Consider the following 12,538-nt stretch of genomic DNA (forward strand, 5'->3'; position numbering starts at 1 on the left):
TGATCTGTGTAGTAAAACCAGCAAAGCTTACTAGCACAGGCTATGGGTATGAAGCGATAAACCTGCAGAGAGGCAACAGCAGGCAGGAATATACCATGCAGCATTTCTTTGCCTGTCTGTGCGCAATGTCCTGAGGACTGACTAAAGGGAAAAAGCACAACCTGACTGGTCCCCTGTGCATTTACAATACAGATATGCTTAAGGAATTCACGTGTACTCACCAGTCCTCTGGATTGGGAATGTGTGCACTATTGCTATAGGCTTGCGTTTATCTCCATGGGAATCATCCCCAAAAGGTTTCCTGCAGGAGGCTTGAGTACTTCTGCACAGCAAGATTCAGAAAGAGAAGAAAAGGCTGTCAGAACTTCCTTTAAAAGAACCCTTGCATATGATACAGTAACCATAACTTGCACCATGTTTGAGGAGGCTGCAATCTCTTCCCACACAGCCCTGGAGTGTGAACGTTAAGTGCGACCACAGAACAAGGAGCAGAACCTGGTCAACCAGGGTTAGGGCTACTGATGCATCCATGGAAAAACTCCAACCCCATGAACCGCTTAACCCATCATAGCAACACGATGCAACAGGCTGCAGCAGACTCTTTTTGCTTGGCATACAGAGTGACAGCTCACCCAGACTTTGGTGATTCTCACATTGAAAGTGTGAGCACAGAGGTGACATGTGAAATGCTTCAGAGGGTGATCCAGACAGATATCTACCCCCCAAGAAGAGCTCAAAGGTGGCAGAAATGCTCCAAAACTAAACCCAAAGGGAAAAGAGACTGGTTAGGAGCAGTAATTACTTGTCTTGGTTTGCCGCTATGGCAGTGGGTTGGTTCCTAGAAGACTGCTCCTTCAGAAATTCCAGTGGAGGTTCGCACTCTCCTCTCTCCTGTCCTTGAACATGCTAATGGAAGGGGAAATAGTCATGTTAAAACTATTGCCAGGTCAATCTGTTGACTGTTACACAAGCTGCTAGTTTGGAGAATTGTCTGTCCAATGATGACTTGGAGCCAGCGCTTCCACGCTCTTGCACCCTTGCACATGGTCTGTCTCCCAGTTTAACTCCTCTGAGCACAACAAGACAGAGAAAGCAAAGAACTACATGTAAGTAAATGCACTTCCCCAGACCTACATTGTACTCCAGCCAAGGACAGAAGCACAAGAGAACCAGGAGCACTCAGACCTAATCCGTAAAAGCAAATTTGGTGGATTACAGGAAAGAATTCAAGCAGCCCCTGTACTTCAGTTTCTTCCAGACAATGGGCCACTCTCCAGGTTGAAAATCCCACTCACCCCAGGCCAAGCTTGCATATGGTAAAAGGAGCCAGATTAGGGACACCATGCAAGCAGCCACACAGATCCGTCTGACAACAATGGGTAACCACAAAACCACAACAGCTGCAGTTGTGTTTCCTGGTCAGGATAAAGCACGAGGGAGAGGGCCAGGTACAGCAGCAGAAACCCACCCATGAGGACAGGAATGGGAAAATGATCACTTTGGCATGAGGCAGTTGTCACCCACTTCACTGCAACCCTTGCAATTAATCTTCACACAGGTCAAGGCAAGAAAAAGGGTCCAACACAATACATCAGTTGTCAGGATAGTGACACCACTCCACCAACCCTTTCCATTGTACTCAGGGCCACACATGACACCCCCAATCGCCAGAGTCTCTCCAGACAGACACAGGAAGATTCAACACAGACGAAGCAAGCAGATTTCCAAAGCTCTCCTTTGACTGCTTGCCTCTTCAACAGTAGAGCAAGGCTGGCTCATCCCTTTAGCTTCTGAAGCACTGGCTTTGGAAATGCTGGGCTCCTGACTGGGCAGCTCCTCTGGACCTAGCTCGCTGCAGATGTCCCTGGGCAGAGGAGACAGTAAGAACAGAACATCGGGACCTGTATCACCATGATTCAGATTCAGGTGTTTCAGAAAGCGCACACGTCATTCAGGGCAGAGCACTGTGCTGCAGAGCCGTGCAAGGTTTACCAGTGACTTGCAGTCAGGTGGAAGGATCACTTGCAAGCGCCCTTCTCTTCCCTAATTGTTTTTGTTCCAGGAACCCTGCAGGCAGGCATCCTACTCCTAGGCAGTTCCCCATACCAGCTCCTCCACGGTCCCTCTAGCCCACAGCCAGGAGCTTCTTCTCACAAGAGTCCCCATCAGCCTTCCACCCTCACTTCTCATGGTACCTGACATTCCCTTTCAGGGCCTCTCAGAGTGCCCCATCCTACTCTTTGCCTTGTGTAGCAGGGCACTTTGAACTGACAGCGGCTCTGAATAAGGAACTGTGCAATGCAGGGAACAGGAAAAGGTACCTGGAGCAGAGGAGGGCTTAGTTATATGGGCAGGTGGCCCTGTTTTATGTTAAACCTAGGGAAGGCTTGAATGCCTGGGAGAGGACAGTATTCATTACTAAGTTGTCCTAGCAGTTCAGCCTAGAGCCCTGCAAGGGCAGGCGAGGCTTACTTAGAGGTCCAGTAGCCTAGCAGGGGCTGAGAGTGGGGGGCTCAGCTGGGGCTGCAAGGGCCTAGAGAGTAGAGACCTCGGGATCCACAAATCCCAGGTCCAGAAAGGGCTAGGAGTCTGAGTAGATGGTCCAGGGACAAGAAGGGCTAAGGGAGAGGTCCAAAGAAGGTCCAAAGACTGATGGACAATCGGATGAGAGGGTCCATAGGACCAGGGACAAGTTGAGTGGGACCAGGGAGTCCGGGTGCCCTGAGAGAGAGGGGCTGCAAGCTGGACCGGGAGGGTGGGAGGCAAATGTGGGAGCCCCAAGAGAAGGAGCTGTCAGCTGTATGGGGGTATCCAGGAGCCCTGGGAGAGGGGACCTGCGAGACAGACAGAAGGACAGGGGGTCCAGGAGCCCTGAGTGGGCCAAATGGGAACCACTGGGGTCTGAAGGCCAAAGGGAAGTGTGTGAATTGAACGTCACAATGATAACATCCATGAGACTTTGGGCATGAAGCAGGGGAGGAAATGGAGCCAAGCAATTTGCCCTTAACACTACAGGTGTCCTACAGGGGGCTAGTTGGGCTGAAAGGGACCCATCAGGCTTGTGGGCTGGATTGAGGCTACTGGGGCTCACAAGCAACCCAGTGGGAAAGTATTAGGTTTAGGGCTCAGTCCCTTAATCAACCTTTAATATTAAAAACGAGGCGTGGCGGGGGAGCAGTCTGTGGATAGTAACAGCAGAGTCCGAGTCGGACAGGAGCTCAGCCGCCGCGCGGTGTCGCAGCTGCCCCTGTGGCCAGAAGCCTGTAACGCTGCTTGTCCCTTCTCTTCCTCAGGCTGTGGCACACCCTCCCGAGGGCCATTCAGCACAAGGAGCTTCCCCCTCACTTCAGGAGGGTTGACTTTTGTTTTTTTAATACCACCAAAGTGCAATGCCACCAAGCTTGCTCAAAAAGAAAGGCATGTATTACTACATAAAGCATCTGTAAAAACTGGAGTTTAAAGACTGAAAGGATCAGGTATTGGCAGAAGGAGAAAAAGGGGGCACATCTGCAACGATGCAGTTCAGTGGAGTGCCCACTGATCAATGAATCTAGGTCCCGCCCGACTCGTTGATTCATTGATCTATGATTCTATGAACACAAGGCTAGACACGAGGGATAAGCAACATGCTCCAAGAAGATGCAGAGGGAATCCTTTCAAAAGCAGAGAGGGGACTATGAAAGGCAAAAGGAAGCTTTTTACCCCAAGCAAGGTACAGCTGGGCAAGAAGTTGCTGCTGTCTCCTGATTTCGGCAAATGCTGGTTTCATGAGGAATTCTCTTCTCTAGGAAAAAGGATGCAGCCATTAGTGGTCATGACAGGGGAGCAGAGGAGTGCGAAGAACTTGCATTAAGAAAAGCATCACTAGGAACACCTTTGCTGCTAACACCAACACAGATGCCCATGAGAAGCCCCGTGGTCTGGATCCAGACCCAGACCACCAGGCTTCTTGCCACAGCTGCTGGTGCCACTGCCAGCACTGCCAGTGAAGGAGTCAGTGCTGCTGCTGCTGCCATGATTTAACCATTCGAGGCCACTGACTCATTGGAGTTGGGCACCCCTGTGCAGAGGGGGTTAACTAGAAACAGGACACTTTGTACCAGGACCCCTGTCTAGTCAGCAGGAGGGGAAACCAGGGGCCAGATCTCCATCACCATTGCCTTAAGATTAAGTTGCAACAAGGCAGGGAGGAGGAATAGGAGGAGGAGGACCACCCTCATGTCTGGCTTGGAGTGTTTTCAAGGACTCCAGCCAGAGGTGAAACAGGAGCTGGTCCCTCATGGTTCTTTCTCCAGTGTGCCTGGCCCTTGCAATCATACAGGTGGTGTCCCTTTCACAATTATGAGGGACTCAAACCCTCAAAAAAGCATTGCACAAGTGAAACGGGATGCCACTGTACACCCCTTGGGGTGAGTCCCAGCAGACAGGAGGCAAACAGGAAGAGAATAAGGGCTTCAAGTCAGTCTTACCTAGTTGCAGCATTTCTGTTTCAGGGGCAGACCCTGACAGGCTTTCAGGAAGAAGATCAACAGTGGCTGAAAGAGTCTTAAAAGAAAAAAAGGAAAGACTTAAGAATAAACCTGGATATGATCAAAGCAAATGTCTCAGCCTCCCACACTCTAGGGTTAACCAATGATATTCATCCAGCGACCTCAATGTGCTGGTTTGGATTATGGCCGGTGTTCCCAGGTCTGCTTTGCCCATGTGTCTTTGCACAGTCCACAAACAGTGAATGGCACCCACCAGTGTGGAGACTTCGCATGGAAATTACAAAGTTGGATCTTCACGTGCGCCAGAGGGAAAAGCACATGTCCCACTGATTCCCCACCCATCGCCACCTGCTCTTATACGCTTGGAGAAGAGTTTCTGGTTCCGAATTAGTCAGGAGGAAAGGCAGCACAAGGATTCCTTAAGCATAAGTTTGAGAACAAAATCATGGTCTGAGGGATACTGTCTACTGCCACAAGGAGCAGCAGAGCAAATGCTCAGCTGCTCAGTTACAAACACTCCAGTACAGGATCCATACTGGAGCCATGTTCGGGCCCACCGAACAGGAGAAGAAGCACTTTGGATTTGGTCCAGTCTGCACCGCACCTTCATCTGGTTCCAGTGTCCTCCGCAAGACAGAACAGGCGACACTGTTATGCCAAGGGGAGCAGACTCACCTCATCCGCAGACTCTGCACGCGGAGCTCCATCACGGACTGAACTCTGCCCACCGCTCCCGGTGAGCTGAGAAGGGTGCTCCCCCTGAGTGGCAGCTCCATCCGCAGCCTCACCCAGGTGCCAGGCAGCCTGATCTAGAACAGCAGGACGAGCTGTCAGAAAAAAACGGGTTTTGCTGCATGCCCACCCATGCCAGCTATCTTCCCAAGTCCCAGGCAGACGGTCGGAGCCTGTAAGGGCTTCTCGCGTGTCCTGCGCCACGCTGCGCAGACAGCGGCTGAGAACATTCCCGATGGAAAGTGTTTCCTGACTTTAGGACAACCACCTGGAGCTCTGCTCCAAGCCCCGCCGCAAGGGTCACAGGGACAAAGTTCAGCCTGGGAACCCTGTGGGCACATTTGTCCCGGAAGAAACCGGAGGATTTCAAAAAGCCCCACCAGCCTCTGCCACCACTCTCGTGTGGCTGCGTGTGCAGGTAGCTAAAGAGGCAGGAGAAGAGGAGGAACGTTTGAAACACGATGAAGGTATCATTGCTTTTGAGTATCTGCCACCGCCAGACTCTTCACACTTCTGACAACCACATCCTGCACAGACACACCGCAGCAGTCATGTAATAATATGCAATACCTAATCTTTGCCTTTTGGCTTGTGCTTTCTCCAGGTCCTCCACCGACATGGACACATGAATGCTGAGGGAAAAGCAGGCAAAAGTTACTCACAACAGCAGATGTGTCTAAAAGGGTGAGCTCCCCCTACAACCTCTGACAAATGTTCTGTAACATGGGAGAGTGTACCTGCCCATAGGCCATCTGCTTACACCCAGCCTTGAGGACCCTCTGGGTTACAGAGGAGGACTCAAAGTTGATAAGGTTGCAGCCACTAGCACTGCAGCAGTGTCGTGTGAGCGTGAACCACGCAGTCTGCATGCGTGCCAGACGGGATCCCAGAGAACGCACTTTGCACCCAGCAGCATCGTCGGCTGTAGACGTGGTCCTTGACTGACAGACCATGCCAACTAGTGAGATGACAGACCTAGCAAAAGCCCAGTTTTGAGTCCTTTGTGCTTAAGATGATATCTCATCAATAATTAATACGCATGACTTAAATCGCAAGCAGTAGCCTGAAAAAGTAGCATGAGAATCTGTTTATCAAGTCTTTGATCTAGGCTAGGTCAAGAATGAATGACCGCTTTCTGGAAAGGCATATAACGGCAGCTAGAAGCAGCAATTGATGTTTTGCTCAGTTAACCAGTTGCCCGTTATAAACTGGTCTATTCAGCAAAGTAAATGAAACAAAACATGGCAAGTAGCATTCCCAGATCGCAAGAGAAAAGGATAAGTCCTCCCATGAAGAACTGGATGTTTCTCAAGGACATGGGCTCCAGCTAAGTTGCATCTCCCAAGTCCACAGGAAAACTGATTCAATCCTATCCCGAAAGTTTTAATGAAACAATGAAATGTAAATAACACCAATAAGAATATTTATACTGGATGAAAACTGGGGCAGCTCTTTGGAAAGACCTTTACTGAGTCAAGACGACCTCGTTCCAGCCTGCAAGCTACCTTCCTCCTCCCTCCCACGTCTTCCTCAGCCTCTATAGAGGTGAAGATTTGTATTGTGCAGTTGCAGGTAGATAGCTAGGCATAAAGGTGCTTATTCTTATGCTTTGGGGTATCATCAACAAAATGTTGGGTAATAGACCTGTCTCTAGCCCCTTTTTCTGACCTGGGTGGTAACAATGCTTTAGTTGCTCAGAGGAAATGGAGGATCACTAGGAAACATTATTGTATCTTGACTTGGTGTACACGCACAGGGTAAAAGTCAGCAAGGGAACTGTAACTGACCATGACTTCCATGTCCAAGCTTGCAGAGGGTCTTTCCTCTCAAGACAGAACCATTCACCTTGGTTTTGGGTAACAAACATCATTTCATTCAAGGGTCTCAAGTCATCTGTCCTGTGCTAGGTGCATTCACTGACTCTGGCCAAAGTAGGCAGGTGTTTACATTTAGCCAGCGTGCATGACTGCAGAGAGCTTTTTTTGGGTTGTTTGTTGCTATCCATGCAGGTGAGCAAAGTTGGACCCTCTGATAAAAAGATGGTGTGGGCAGCCTTCCTACGGTCAACACTGAATTCAGATGCATGTCGACAGGGGCCAGACAGATAGAAGAGTGTTGCCGAGGATGCCAGATGAGTGTGTGCACACGTGAGTGCGGTGGCTGTAAGTTGTGTCTATTGCAACATTAGTCGAGGAGTCCAGGTTCATGGATCACTTTCCTAAATCAGTTGTATAATTTCTCCCCAAGTAGGGCAAGGCCATGAGCATTTCTAAGTGACAGCAGTGGTGCAGCTGAAGAGAAAGTGTCAGCAAAAGGTGACAGATGTACGAGCAAGGAGTTAGAGCAAGGGCAGGCAAAATATGGCCAGCTCACCTCTCCTGAGAGCTTTCCCGCGGGCCATGGTTTAAGCATAACTCAGGTCAGGCTGACACTACAAGTCCTTGCTGGGCTAAAGGCGTCAGCCAGGGCGTGAGCAAGTGTAGGGTGAGGCTGGCCCACTGGCATGAACATAGGCAGTGGCAAGAGTCAAACATTTGCCAGACCACCTCATTTCATGCTGCTGGGGCAGGGGGAGGGCAAATAAGAGCAAAGGCCTTGAAAAAGCCATGGCCTCAGATCTGTTCTGGGCAAAACACTGCAAGTGCCTTCTGTTCCTGTCTCATGCAGCACCAGCTGTGAGCTGTCTGGCCCCTGGCACACGGTAAAACCAAAGTCAAACAAGTGGTCAAAGGAGAGGCTTTTACAGGAAGCAGTGTCCTCACAAAGAGGAGCACTCGGGTCTTCGGGAACTTCAAGACCGTTATCGGTTCCTGGGAACCCCTTTGGGCAGGGGGCTGGACTCGATGATCTCCCGAGGTCCCTTCCAGCCCTGATGTCTATGAAATCTATGAACCCCGGAGCTCCCAGATGTCTCCAGGAAAGGGCAAAGTCCTCTTACCTTCGGTGTAAGGACAAACTAAGACAGGAATCTTGGGCTCAGCTTTGATCCCCCGTTTCTCATAAACCTTGGCCTCTGTCTCAGAAGTGAACTTCTGAAGAAGGGGGTTGGATGAAGCACAGGCAGGCAGATGAAACTCTTCTTTTGTACAGCAGGATCCTCTTCCCTTCCCCTCTCTTCAAGCTCCAACTGTTCAATGACGTATCCCACTACCCATCGCAGGTCTGACAGTGCAATAAGGGACTGAACCAGATGAGATCTCCCCAACCTACAGTGCCTATCCCAATCCCGCCTTGGGGTGCAGAACTGCTGGCAACCTCATGTTAGTCAGAGCCCTTGAAAAGCAGGGCGGAAAGGACCGCACGACACCATGTAGGCCAATTCTCTGCACAAGGAGAGATTGAGCTGGAGAACTGAGGCACAAAGAAGCTAAGCAATTTGATCGCGTCATACAGCAAGCATGTGGTGGGGCCTCAGAGGACTGTTTCTAGTTCCAGGCTGGTACCCTAACACTGAGCCATCCTTCCTCTCACAGGACAGCACTAGGAGGTTGCCAGCATCCCCCATCCAGCACCCTCTGCATCCCTGGAAGCTTATATAGAGTGGCACCTGGACTCAAATCCTAATGGCCTTGTGTCTGAACAGTTCAGTTCTGGCAAGGGAAAATGCCAGCCTGGACTCAGCTCACCTCTCCTGAGAGCTTTCCAAGAGCAGATTCCTACCAGAGACAACTGGTATGAAAGTAAGGAAAAAGTGGTGGTAGCCCAGAGAAGATGGTCTGTTTACCACTGTCCAATACTTGACTAAAATAAGGACATTCAAATGAGCTCATCTGTGAGATCTCGTTTTTCTTTCGCATTTAGAGTTTCCACACCTGGTGCTTCATTTTGGGCACTTCTGTATACAGGCAAGCACCTGTCCAGACTGTCAGATTTGAAATGCCTCCTTGATCACTTAGCTCAACTAGTTGCTCCATGGCTTCTGCAGCTTAGGTGCAACATCGAAAGACTTAAGTCAGAAATCCTTGAGCACAAGTAGCCCGTGAGGAGACCAGAAAGTTGGGCAGGGGAAATGTGAATCTGCCATGCATACAATTTTGTTAGGATGCCATAGCCTTTAATGCTAAGTTGGGAAAAGGAGTGACACCAGGGAGAGGTACCATTTAAAACAGGCTGATCATTTGATCCTGGCCCAGTCATTAGAAAGACACAATCCAGATAGCAGGGAACATTCCCCGCTCCTTCTCCTCCTCCCAGTTTCACGGAGGACAGTGCCCATCTGCGTTCCTTATTTTCACATAATTCTGGCAGAATGATTCCCCTTCAACAACTGCCCAAGAAGTGGGAGCATTATATCAGCAGAGCCACCCTGCCATATACATACGTAAGATCAGGGTATCTTCTTTTCACAGTCTTTTTCGAACCAATCGAACAGAAGAGTGATTGGGACATATTTCAAAGCTGCAAGAAAAGCAAATGTTAATTGGTTAATCGAGAAGGTTGACTTAATTGGCAACTAGTATAGATTTCATAGATGTTTAGGGTCAGAAGGGACCTTAGTAGATCATTGAGTCCAACCCTAGTATAGTAGTGGGCACATGTTTTCATCCCTGCATTCATTCACCTGCCTCTCTCCCAATGTCATGTAGGGTCTTACTGACTCACAGTGCCCCTCTGCCACCCCCTTTACACAGACTGGCAAAGGCACAGAGAAGAAATGAAGCCCAATCACACATGAACTCCAGGCAGATGCACCGGCCTGCAGCAGACCAGGGAAGTCCCTGCACATTTCATTGCTGACCTTACAATCGCCGTTGTTGAGAAACAGGACTTCAAAACCCAACGGGAACTGCCCTGTGCAGGGCCTCTCACAGCACCTGAACAAGTGAGCTCGTGCTCACAAAAGCTTTTGCTGCACATCTCAGAGTGAGTTGGTCTCCACAGTGCAAATCTGCCCTGCCTTTCACATTTACATCGCTCCTAGGTGTTAGCCAGCTTCCTGCATGCCCTTTCATGGCATCTGGCCAAGTTATGTTTCACCTAAATCAGTCAATGAAGTTGCACCCCTACCCTGTCCTCTAGATGAATAGAAAGCAGGAGAAAGGCTGTTTTATGTGAGCCAGCCATTCAGAGAATGACAAATACCTAGTTTCATAGCTTCATAGTTGGTCGGGTCAGAAGGGACCTGAGCAGATCATCAAGTCCGACCCCCTGCCATGGCAGGAAAGAGTACTGGGGTCAAACGCCCCCAGCAAGGTGTTCATCCAACCTCCTCTTAAAGCCCCCCAGGGTAGGAGCCAGCACCACTTCTCTTGGAAGTTGGTTCCAGACCCTAGCCGCCCTGACTGTGAAGTCGCGCCTCCTGATATCTAGCCTGAATCTACCCTTTGCCAGCTTGTGACTGTTATTTCTAGTCACTCCTGGCGGTGCTCGGGGGAACAGGGACTCCCCCAATGCCTGCTGATCCCCCCTGACTAGTTTGTAACAGGCCACCAGATCCCCCCTCAGCCGTCTCTTTTGGAGGCTGAACAGGTTCAGGTCCCGTAGCCTCTCCCCGTAGGGCCTGCCCTGCTGCCTCTGGTCATGCGAGTGGCCTCCTCTGGCCCCTCTCCATGTTGTCCACATCCCTTTTGAAGTGCGGCGCCCAGAGCTGGATGCAGTACTCCCGCTGCGGCCTGACCAGTGCCGCACAGAGGGGGAGGATCACCTCCTTGGACCTGCTCGAGATGCATCTGTGGATGCAGGACAAGGTGCGGCTGGCCTTCCTGACCGCGTCCCCACACTGCCGGCCCATGTTCATCTTGGCATCAGTGATGACTCCAAGATCCTTTTCTGCCTCTGCACGGACGAGAAGGGAGTTCCCCAACCGGTAGGTATGGTGCCGGTTGTTCCTCCCGAGGTGCAGCACCCTGCACTTGTCAGTGTTGAATCCCATCCTATTCTCATCCACCCACCCCTGTAACCTGTCCAGGTCCGATTGCAGCCTATTCCTCCCTTCTAGCTTGCCCACATCTCCCCACATCTTTGTGTCACCTGTAAATTTGAACAGGGTGCTTTTTACCCCCTCGTCCAAGTCACTGATGAAGATTTTGAACAGCGCAGGCCTGAGGACCGAGCCCTGGGGGACCCCACTGCCCACATCCCTCCAGGTCGAGAATGACCCGTCCACCACCACCCTCTGCCATGTTGGTGGCACTACCCAGGATGCACGCACCAGGCTGCTCCTCAGTAGGAAACATGAGAGCAGAGAGGTAAGGACTGAGCAGGAACAAGAGCCACCCCAAACAGCTCAGGGCTCCACACAGGGGCAAAAGAAAAGCCACACAACCCCCAAGGCTTTCCAGATACCTCTCACTCCCTCATCAGGCAGAAATGTCCCAGGTGCTAAAAGCAACATATAAGAAAGCAAGGTAAGAAGGGTTTTTATTAAGGTGTTTTGGCAGATCCATCTAAAAAAAATCTGCACGCATTATACAGCCAAATCTCCTTTCTAGCCTTTGACCTGTGCAAGCAAAGACCTCTGACACCAAACCACACGAGAGAGGCAGTTAACCATGTAAGTGTGAAGTCAGGCAGGTGGGAGGGTAGATGTACACCTTACAGACTAAACTGAAGCTTTGAGAATAGCTTGCTTTCCATAGAGAGCAAGCTATGCAACAGAAGCAACTTAAAGACAGAAGACATAGAAGGGGAGAAAGGAAGGAGAGAAGCCAGGGCTGAGAGGCATAAGAGGTGGAAGAGAAGAACAAATATACAATAAACCCTTAGGCTAATCCAGACAATGGGATAAAAATCCAGAGTCCCTATTTAGACCACATTGAACACAGTCCATCCTATGGTTGATTGCTCATTCCTCAGTTCCCAGTTCAAGTCAATCCCAATAGAGTAGCCACCTAAATCAACAAAGCTGGACTCAGAACCTGTGCTAACCTGCTACAATACCAACCCACCAGCAACTTTCTGGCCTTCAACACTTTGGCACCAGCATTAAATGACCTGCAAGCCTCCCGGAAATGGAGGAACATTTCAAGCCCGTCATGGGAGGCAAACCTATCACAGCTTACAGACAGGCCCCCCCCCAACTTCAAACAAGGTTTCTCCTGCAATGATCACTTCACTCCTGTTCTCCCCGAGGCCTTTCAGCTGACCCAGATGCCAGCTGTGCCCCCTCTGCAACATCAGATTAAATAATGGGCTTCCAAGGCAGGCGGTGCTCTCCCCTACCTTGGGGGTCTTCAAGAGGAGACTGGACAAGCACCTGGCTGGGGTCATCTGACTCCAGCGCTCTTTCCTGCCCAGGGCAGGGGGTCAGACTCAATGAGCTGCTGAGTTCCCTTCTGGCCCTAATATCTATGAATCTATCAATGCTGATTTTGACA

The 12,538-nt window shown here is 50.4% G+C and overlaps 1 protein-coding gene across 1 annotated transcript in view; it reads right to left on the bottom strand.

Moving 5' to 3' along the window:
• Positions 1-12,538, bottom strand: part of LOC149860628 (uncharacterized) — a 51,365-nt gene that overhangs the window by 36,502 nt on the left and 2,325 nt on the right. The window contains exons 2-9 of the mRNA XM_090051553.1: positions 9,544-9,620; positions 5,793-5,854; positions 5,166-5,299; positions 4,470-4,545; positions 3,703-3,784; positions 1,750-1,864; positions 803-906; positions 222-322 (exon numbers count right to left, since the gene is read on the bottom strand). Of these exons, the coding sequence (XP_089907679.1) occupies positions 222-322; positions 803-906; positions 1,750-1,864; positions 3,703-3,784; positions 4,470-4,545; positions 5,166-5,299; positions 5,793-5,854; positions 9,544-9,611 (742 nt within the window). The 5' untranslated portion in view covers positions 9,612-9,620. The remainder of the gene's footprint in view (positions 1-221; positions 323-802; positions 907-1,749; positions 1,865-3,702; positions 3,785-4,469; positions 4,546-5,165; positions 5,300-5,792; positions 5,855-9,543; positions 9,621-12,538) is intronic.

The sequence above is a fragment of the Crocodylus siamensis genome, chromosome 6 (assembly GCF_052110815.1).
Source record: "Crocodylus siamensis isolate JL-2025a chromosome 6, ASM5211081v1, whole genome shotgun sequence".
Classification (NCBI taxonomy): domain Eukaryota; kingdom Metazoa; phylum Chordata; order Crocodylia; family Crocodylidae; genus Crocodylus; species Crocodylus siamensis.